Here is a 10,391-nt window from a genome sequence, read left to right as displayed (position 1 = left end):
GATTGCACGTTTGTGGCCACCCTCAGCTACTTAGTGAGGCCCTCTGTATCTTAGTGGAGACCCAATCTCAAAATTAAAAGAATGAAGCCAGGCATGGTGGCGTACGCTTGTAATTCCCATGCTTGGGAGGCAGAGACAGGAGGATGACACAGGTTCGAAGCCTCAGCTACTTAGTGAGGCTCTCTGCAACTTAGTGAGATCCTGTTTCCAAATAAAGTATAAAATTGGTCTGGGAGAAAGCCTCTGGGTTCAACCCCCAGTACCACCAAAACAAACAAACAAACAAACAAAATTAAAAGAATGAAAAATAGGGCTGAGAATATACCTTATATTTAGAATACCCCTGGGTTTAATCACCAGTACTACAAAAAAAAAAAAATCCAGTCACTGGGGCCAGAGACTTAAGGAATTTGTTATTTATGTTCATAGCAATGGAAAGTAATTTACAAATTTTTATTAGTAACAAAATAATTTGAAAATTTTTTTAGAGATGCAATTTCATAAGCGGCATTTGGATACATGGGAGGTATGTGAATGGTCCATAGGAAACCAGAAAAAAATATTAGTACTTCTAACATACTCATTATATCTCACATTTTATTTGTCTGAAATTTTATGTACTCATAATTTACCTTCATATATATATATATATATATATATTATATGTTATATATAATATATATGAAGATATATATTTTTAGGGGTATTGCAAAAATAGTTCTCAGAGAGGGATGCATAGGTAAAAAGCATTGTGAATTTCTGCTTTACAGAAACAAAAAAATCCCAGAGCCTCACTCTACAGATGTTACCTGAGGACACAGAAACAAGGAAGGGACAGAATAAATGGTGACTCAGCCACTTCAGTCTCCTCTCAATAGTGGCTGCCAGCCTCCCCCACAACAGGAATAATCAGTCCATTTTTGCAACCTATGTTCAATTATTCTCTTCACCCTCATAAACATACACATTCACAGTAAAAGCAGACACCAAAATTATCTTCTTTTAGTGAAAGTATCACACTGGCTGCTTGTAAACATCCAAGTTAAATATTTCTGCTCCCAGGTAAGATGGCATAGTCCAGTTGTCATAGAAACCACAAGTATATCATGCTATTACAGTTAATGCCAGTTTTCTATGGCAACTAGATAATGCAGATTCATTCTCAGAGGTCAGGTTTTAATCTTTACCTCAGAAATATGAACCCCTAGAGTCTAATAAAATGAAGGGATATGTCTTCGAATAAACACCAGAGACTTATGAAGAGATATGAATTAAATGTAAAATATTTCTGTGCCATTGTTTAAGGAATCACTTCATCTTTTTTTAAATTATTTTTTTGGTACTGGGGATTGAAGGCAGGGTCATTCTACCTCTAAGCTACACCACCAGTCCTTTTTATTTTAAAATAAGGTCTTGCTAAATTGTTTAGGCTAGCTTTGAACCTGTGATCCTCCTGTCTCACCCTCTCAAGTACTAGGATTACAGACATGAACCACCGCACTAGCTGTATTGACAATTTTTACTTTCATATCAGATGCACATCCGTGTTGCAGTTTCTGCTCAGCCTACAAGATGTTTAAAGCAAATGCTGGGTCTGAAAGAGCTCCCACAGGTCACAAAATCGTAACTGGACTCTCATTTCCACATATATGTGATGATACCAAATCTTAAGATGAAGAGAAAATGGAAACATCTCGGAGACACTTCCATATACTTTCCATAAATGTCTCAGGTGTGAATCACTTAGCAGAAGGTGTTAAACTTTTCTGTCTACTAGCAGCCATCAGCCCCACCCACAAGCTTGTAAAAACAAGTCACTTGAAACTTCAGTTATCATATGTTAACGGTAAAGCATGCTTTTGCTGAAAATATCTGCCTCTATGTAATATATAATATATCTCAGTCATCATAGAGGTTAGATTTTCACCTAAGTCATAAAATTAACATCTCTTTTCTATGGCATCCTAAAATTATCCCTAGAGCTAGAGCCTGCAACCATAATTCATCACTCAAAAAAGTCTATGTGTAGAACAAATGGTTACAAATTTGGTGATTAAATTATGTCATCAAAAAATCCCAAACTGAAGATATGAAAGAAGGTGAGAATAACAAAAATAAACAATAGTTTATTCCAAAATTAAATATTATTCATTATATAGATGAGATATTAGACTTAAATACTAACACTGAAAAATATTAAAATAAAAGCAAGTTACAGTCTAATTAGAACAAAGTATGTCATGCACTATAAAACATACTAAAAGATATTGCATATTTCTTCTTAAGATATAATTATTGTTTAATAGACAAGTAGAAAAAATAGCTCAAAGATATAGCCTGCTAAAATAGTTGCATATAAAAGGGGAGGTGGTATTATGGGAGGTTTGGTGAAATAAAGCACTAAAATTCCTTTATTTTTTAAATATTGTACAATGGTGACTCATTGATATTTTAAAAACTGCTACTAAATATTACTTTAAAATACTATAAGGAAACAGGAAAATATAAAGCTGGAATATGTTAAAAATAACCAAAGAAATATAGCAATTTTAACAATAAAGAAAAATTCAAGGAGAATAAATAGCTTTATGGAGAATTAATGGGTTATTTCATAATGCTACATTAAGTAAGCCTGGTGTGGTGGTGCACACTTGTAATCCCAGCATTTGAGAGGCGGAAACAGGAGGGTAGCGATTCCTGGACAGCCTCAGCTACTTAATGAGGCCCTCTGCAACTTAGTGAGACCCTGTTTCAAAATAAAGAATAAAAAATAGGACCGGGGGTATAGCTTGCAGGTAGAATGCCCCTGGGTTCCATTGCTAGTACCACGTAAAAAAATTATAATGCTACAGTAATCAAGATAATTGGTTAGGGTGGCACTTTGCAGAAAAGAAAAATACAAAAGAAGCAAAATTTTAAGCTCTCTTGTAAACATCCAGTCTCCTTCTCACAACCATTAATGTCAGAGATAATCAGAGAGCCAGTGGGAAAAGCCAAAATATAGACCCAATAGCAAAATGTAGAGAATAGAATTTTGGAGCTTCAAGAAAACAGTTTCATAAATAAAACAGTCTGCCTCTTTTGCCTGCTAATAGTATCACATACATACACCACACACACAATTTCATGAATTTTGAACTTCCATACAGCTATAAAAATCCACTTGCTACTTTTATTTACCAAGACAACTGTCCTTCACACAAGCAAAATATTCTCACCATCACCTGTCAAATGGGACACACCTGCCATTTTGTAACCTCAGATAAACTCTGGTCCTTTTTAAAATTAGCATTTCTATAAAAAATGCAAATGGAAACCCCTCCCCTTGCATTCTGTTCTAGATGAAGTAGCCAGTCACATGAGATTGTAAAACCATGGTCCCACCAATCAGTGTACAGTGCAGAAATTCCCTGTAGGAATAAAAATGGATGGGCTTCAGGTTTAATGTGCTTACATACCTGACTTCTCTGGTGGCACCCTTTTTGGAAAAATAAAATCATCTTGCCAAGGCAAAAAACTGACACACAAAATACCAAAAGTAATCTCATCTAAATACGGACACCCATCACTATCTATTTGGGGGCTGATATCAATCATTCCTTAATTTAGATAGTGTTCATACTGAGTATTTCAAACAGTAAGGAGTCTATATTTTAAGTTTATCCACAAAATAATTAGCATATAAAATAACAATGGGCAGTAGAAGAGATGGAAGGAAATAGTTAATATGTAAAAAATACATAACAATGAAAAAATAAAAATACATTCTTACTAACCTTCTTGTTTCATTAACTATCCATAGGATCTAACTTAATAATTATATATGTATAACTTCCTTATTGTATTCAAACTACCTCCTATTTACTTTACCTTTATTCATCAAGGTACTATAACTCAGATGTACCAGTATTGGGAATGGCCTAGGAAGATTTGAGACAGCTCTGATTATTAATAAATATGTTTCAAAAATTGGCTGAGGGGCACATCTGTGAAAGGACTCAGTTTCTGCCAAGAAGCAGGCAACTATTCCAATGTAAATTAACCTAGCTAAAGGTAATTAACAAGTCTTTAGGAGAGGGGAACTAGGACTTCCTCATCCTCAATCTAAAGACAGGTTTACATAATTGGATAATCTAGCTAGGATGGGAGGAAGGGGTAGACCTTCCTGAAAGGAGAAAAATGGGTATAAACTCAGTTCAGAGGGAAAAGTATGGGGAGGAGGGAGGAGCTTTACAGGGACTTTTTACTATGTCAGAATTACATGAAACAAGATGGAGGATATCATGTATAAAGTCTGCTCCGTGCTTTGTATTTCGGTGATTTCATTCGAAGCACCCCCTTCATGTTACCCCTTGGGTAACAAAGGGGTAACATGAGGCTGTAACTGTCTTCTGTATTTCTATCTTTTTAATAAACTCCATTAAATCTTCAGCAAGAGTCCGGGCAATTGCATATTTATCCTTAGCTCAGGACAAGAACCCGCGATTTTGTGTTTTTTTGGGAATTATTCCCAGGAGTCTAACAAAGGTCCCTGGGGACAGTTCCCCCAGACTGTAACAGTCACAGTCCAAACCATAACATCAGAGGCCATTCATTCCTGAAGGATCAGAATCCTGAGTAATCTTGCCTTTTGTTTTTATTATAGCTTTGCATCAGCATTTACTACTAAACATAGAATTATTATGTATCCTCCCAGAGAACCTATGGTTTATTTATATAGTGCTTCTAACCTGTATTGTGAAGCTACAGTTTCTCTTTTTTAAGCAAGATCAATCATATCCAAAAGAGTGACCTCATTATTTTCCTGTTGATCCAGAAGCATGGAGAATCTGCAATAGCCAGGGTCTAGAATCTACTTCAAAAATTAATATCTGCATAAAACATTATCTTCACAAAAGAAGCAATAATATATCAGTAAGTTCTCAAAAGAAAAAACAGTGAAGTTAAAAACAATGGATTTTAAAGTTACTTTAAAATCTCTTTAAATTTTTAAAGTCTCTTAAAGTTACTGAAACCTTTATCACAAACTTAGAATTTTTATATAGTGAATATAACCTTTAAAATTGAAGGCAAATTTTAACTTCTGTGAAGCTGAATAACTAGTATACAGCTATCCTTTTTTTCATAAAGAACCATAAGACCAGACAAAAAACACATGAGAGTTATTTGTGGAGCACTATATATAATATATGCATATATATCATTTTTAGCAAATGCAGAATTTGTAATGGTGAGAGAGACATAACCACGGGTTCTTGTTCTGAACTAGGTATAGAAAACTCTAGCATGAACTCTAGCCCGAACTTTAAACTTAAAGTAAGTTTAAGCTACTTTCTTATTAGGAAGATGGAAAGATAGAACAAAGTTTAATAAAGCCCTATACCCAAGACAGTATAGGAGGGTGACTTGTAAAGAAGTCACCAGAGTTCTAAATACAAAACAATTTTTATAGATACATAGTCCTCTATCTTGCTCTACCAAGTAATCTTTTGACTTAGGTGTAAGTCTGCCCATTAACTCCATGCACGCCCTTTTTGTTATGATTATGGGGATTTCTGGCTCTGCCTATATACCTTTCTGCCTTACTGCAGGGATAAGCCTAGATTTCTTTGTTAGGAACAAAATGATTTACATGGTCAGCGGCCAGTTGGTATGTGTTCCGCTTTCACAGAGGTCAGTACCCTCCTCCCACACTCTTGAGAAATTTTTAGCTTTTGCTAGATGTCATTTATTATGTAAACCTGTTTTGAGAATATGAAGGTCCTAGGTCACAACTCCTCTATCCACTTGCTAATTACTTTTAGTGAGGGTACTTTGTATTATAACAACTGCCTGAGTGCCTGGCAGTAAACAGGCCCTGACTGCTTTTCTTTTTACATTTTTAAACCCATTTTTAATGCATTAATACCAAACTATTTTTTTACAGGTCTGGGATGGAACCCAGAGGCATTCAACCTCTGAGCTACACTCCCTGCCCTATTTTTATTCTTTTTCATTTGAAACAGGGTCTCACTAAGTTGTGGAGGACCTCACTCAGTTGCTGAGGCTGTCTGGGAACCACAATCCTCCAGTCTCAGCCTCCCCAGTACTGGGATTACAAAAGTGCACAACCATGCCCGGCTCCAAACTATTTTAAATATATTTTAGGCCAGTTCCCAATACTGGTACAGAATTCATATTCCTTTTAAGTACAAATGGATTACTTACAAAATAGTTCATATGTTGGTTCATAAAAATAATAAATTTCCAACTATTTCAACACCATAAAGTTTACTATGTGAACACAATGAAATTAAACTAGAAATTAAATACAGTTAGAAATCTATAAAATGCCTAAATATGTGAAACAAATATTTTGTCAGTAGTAACCCATAAGGGTTATAAAGAAAGGCTTTATAAAGAAAAACTCTATGAAAATTAAAACACAATATACAATCCCTATGCAATGTTATGCACCCATAGTCACAGCTACTTTGGAGGCTGAGGCAGGAAGATCACCTGATTCTAAGAGTTTGTGCCCAACCTAGGAAACACAGTGAGATGAGTGATTACTTGTTTCAAAAATAAAGGAAACATGTTAAAATGTGTGAAATGCAGCTTTAGGAAAAACATACAGACTTAATGGATATAATACAAAAACAGAACGGTATTTAGCCTAAGTTTCTACCCTAAGGAAATATAAAAATGGAGTAAACATAAGCTCAAAATATGCTGAAGGAAAGAATAAGGACAATAATACAGAAGACAAATGATAGGGAAATTAACAAAGGCAAATCATAAAATACCCATAAAGCTAGAATAATTAAGAAAGAGAAAAGCAGCCTGGCATGGTGGTGCAAGCTTGTAATCCCAGTACTTTGGAGGCAGAGAGAAGAGGATGGTGGGTTCTCAGTCAACCTCAGCTACTTATTTAGGCCCTACACAACATAATAAGACCCTCTTTCAAAATAAATAATTAAAAATAGGACTAGGAGTGTAACTTGTAGATAGAATACCCTGGGTTCCAGACCACCATTAACAGATGAATGGATAGCAAAACTTTGGGAAACACACACAATGGAATTCTATTCAGCCATAAAGAAGAACAAAATTATATCATCTGCAAGAAGATGGAAAGTCCTGGAGAACATTATGTTAAGTGAGATCAGCCAAGCACAGAAGGAGAAGGTACATATGTTTCCTCTAATATGCCCAAACTAGGAAACACAAAGGATACCAGTGGGGCTCCAGATAATGGAGGGGAAATACCAGCAAAGTTTGAATGGAAAGATAGGAGAGGAGGAAGGCTGATCTTGATTAATGAGGGTCTACATCTGAATATGTGTAAAATTATGAATATGACATGGTTAACCTGGACAACCATTGGTGGGAGGGGGGAAGGGAAAACGGGGGCTGGGGAAGGAGAGGGCACCAAATATAGTTTAAATGTATACCATTTATGTTCAATAAAAAATTTGTAAAAAAAAACTGAATTAAAAAAAAAGAATGTCCCTGAGTTCAATCTCCAGTACTGCACACATAAAAAGAGGGCAATACAAATAGCCAATATCAAAAAATTCAGATGCTCTTATATGTGGAAGATAGGGAGAAAATGGGTCATAGGAGGGACGTGAGACAAAGAAGGAGAAACTGGAGATGAGTAAAGAAGGCAGCCTAAATGAGGGAAATGGGAGGAGGGAAGAGGAAATTTTTCTAATGTACATGATGTACATTCACATACATATCAAAGTCAATCATGAGCCAAACATGAGAAAGAGGGAAGGGGAAGGAATGGGGTGGAAATTGGGGAAGGGCTAAATGAGTGATGTGTACATATATACCTCTACCATCTTGTACCCCATTAAGATATAAGATTACAATGCACCAATAAAAATATAAAAATGAAATAAATAAGAGAACCTAGTATGGATTCTATAGACATTAAAATAAATAAGGAATATATGAAATTTATATGCCAACGAATATTAAAACAAATGAAATTGGTAAAGTTATTGGAAAGATCAATTTCCCAACACTGCAACAAGAAGAAATAGAAAATATGAAGAACTTAATATTTATAAAAGGACTTAAAAAGTAAGTAAAGAATTTTCCCAGAGGATAGGGGGGGAATCTTCAGACCCAAAAGGTCTTAATATAAATTCTGTCAAACACTGAAGTAAGAAAAATACCAAACTTACACTAAAAATCCTGAAAATAAGCCGGGCATGGTGGTGCATATTTGTAATCCCTGCACTTGGGAAGCTGAGCCAGGAGGATGGCAGGTTAAAGACAGCCTCAGAAATTTAAGCCTTACAAATTTAGCAAGACTCTGTTTCAAAACAAAAAATAAAAATAAAAAGCACTGGGGATGTATCTTAGAGATAAAATGCCCCTAGATTCAATGCCCAGTACAAAAAAAGAAGACAAGAAAATTCTGAAAATATGCTTTCAAAATCTTGTTTTGAAGCCAGATAAACTGTTCTGATATCAATAGTCAGCATATCAAAAGTAAAGAAATATGAAGATAACTATCCTTCACTTGTAAATAATTTGAAGATGTGAAAATCTTCACAATGATTTTTAAAATCCATAAAGATATAGAAATAATTATACCTCATGTAGGGAATGGAAAGTTCTTTCAGCATTTAAAAATCATTTTAAGCTAAAAGGAGATATACATGATAATTTTAATAGACACAGAAGAACCACTTGAGAAAATTTACAATTGGGTTAATGATTTTAGAAAACAGTTGGAGTAACAAGTTGGCAGCAAGTGGTATCGCCACCCAAACGTGCCACGCCCCCTTTTCAATCCCAGGCGACGTCGTGACGAAAGAGAGGCACCCGGCTGTCCAGAAAGAAGGGGCCTCTCGCGAGAACCTGTCAACAAACGTGAACAGGCCAAAAGAACTGACTGTGCGGTGGCGGCCTTCATTATCAGGTATCCTTTGGCCAATTTTGGGTTCTATAATACCACGTAGGTCTCCGTTTTTTATTTCTGGTTAATTTTTCCTTTTCCGTAGACTTGCCCCGTGTGCCTGAATCCCTGAGACTTCCTTCCTGTCCTTCGAGGGTTTGGGGCTTGGCTTCAGCCTGCATCTTCGTTTTTCAAGATGGCGAGCGCCATCAGCTCCGAGACAGAATTCTTTGTCGGAGGGAAATATAAACTGGTAAACAAGATCGGGGCCGGGGGCTTCGGGGACATTTATATGGCGATTGATATCACCAATGGCGAGAAGGTGGCAGTGAAGCTAGAATCTCAAAATGCCAAGCATCCCCAGTTGCTGTATGAGAGCAGACTTTATAGGATTCTTCAGGGTGGATTTGGGATCCCCGAAATACGGTGGTATGGTCCAGAAAGAGGCTATAATGCACTAGTCATGGATCTTCTGGGACCCAGTCTTGAAGATCTTTTCAATTTCTGTTTAAGAAGGTTCACGTTGAAAACTGTACTTCTGTTAGCTGACCAGATGATCAGCAGAATTGAGTATCTGCATTCGAAAAATTTTATACACAGAGACATTAAGCCAGATAACTTACTAATGGGTTTGGGGCGTCATTTTGTTAAGTGTCCAGAGTCCACAATGGGGAAGAGAAAAAGAAGCATGACTGTTAGTACTTCTCAGGACTCATCTTTATCACGATTAAACCGGTTATTTCTTATTGATTTTGGTTTGGCCAAAAAATACAGAGACAGTAGAACAATGGAACACATACCATACAGAGAAGGTAAAGGCCTCACTGGCACTGCCCGGTTTGCTAGCATCAATGCACATCTTGGTATTGAGCAGAGTCGCCGAGATGACATGGAATCAATAGGGTATGTTTTGATGTATTTTAATAGAAGCAGCCTCCCATGGCAAGGACTAACGGCTGCAACAAGGAAAGAAAAATGTGAAAAAATTTGTGAAATGAAGATGTCTACTCCTGTTGAGGTTTTATGTCAGGGGTTTCCTATGGAATTTGCTTTGTATTTAAATTATTGCCATAGCCTGAGCTTTGAAGAAACACCAAATTACTCATATCTGAGGCAGTTATTCCGCATCCTTTTAAAAAAACTAAACTTCCAATATGACTACACATTTGATTGGATATTGATAAACCAGAAATTAGCACTAGAGGCAGCCTCTTACAGTAGGCAGTGTCAGGAGGCCCAACCTCCCAAACGCAAGAAAACTGACGAAACGAAGTAACATGAAAGGTTTCTAAGCATGAATTGAGGAATAGAAGTAGAGCAGATGATTGCAGCACCATTGTTTTTTTTATTTTTTAACTATAATGATTTGAGATCTCATTTCAGAAGAATGGCATGAACATTCTACAGTCACAGTTCTGATGGTTGTAAACACTCACAAATGTGCGTTCTTAGGGGTTTTCCATTCCTGGAGCTTGCAAGTTGTTCACTTTCATCC

General features: G+C 36.2%; 1 protein-coding gene across 1 annotated transcript; it reads left to right on the top strand.

The window, feature by feature from the left end:
- Window positions 1-9,188: 9,188 nt before the first annotated feature.
- On the top strand, window positions 9,189-10,172 carry LOC308278573 (casein kinase I-like; the record flags this gene model as incomplete). The annotated part of the gene is made up of 1 exon (XM_080718419.1): window positions 9,189-10,172. The coding sequence occupies one exon, from the start codon at window positions 9,189-9,191 to the stop codon at window positions 10,170-10,172; it is 984 nt and encodes a 327-aa protein (XP_080574545.1).
- Between the last annotated feature and the right edge of the window lie 219 nt (window positions 10,173-10,391).

The sequence above is a fragment of the Muscardinus avellanarius genome (genome assembly GCF_963383645.1).
Source record: "Muscardinus avellanarius genome assembly, chromosome: X".
Lineage (NCBI taxonomy): Eukaryota > Metazoa > Chordata > Mammalia > Rodentia > Gliridae > Muscardinus > Muscardinus avellanarius.
Note: the sequence above shows the minus strand (reverse complement) of the source record. Positions and strands in the feature narration are given on the sequence as shown.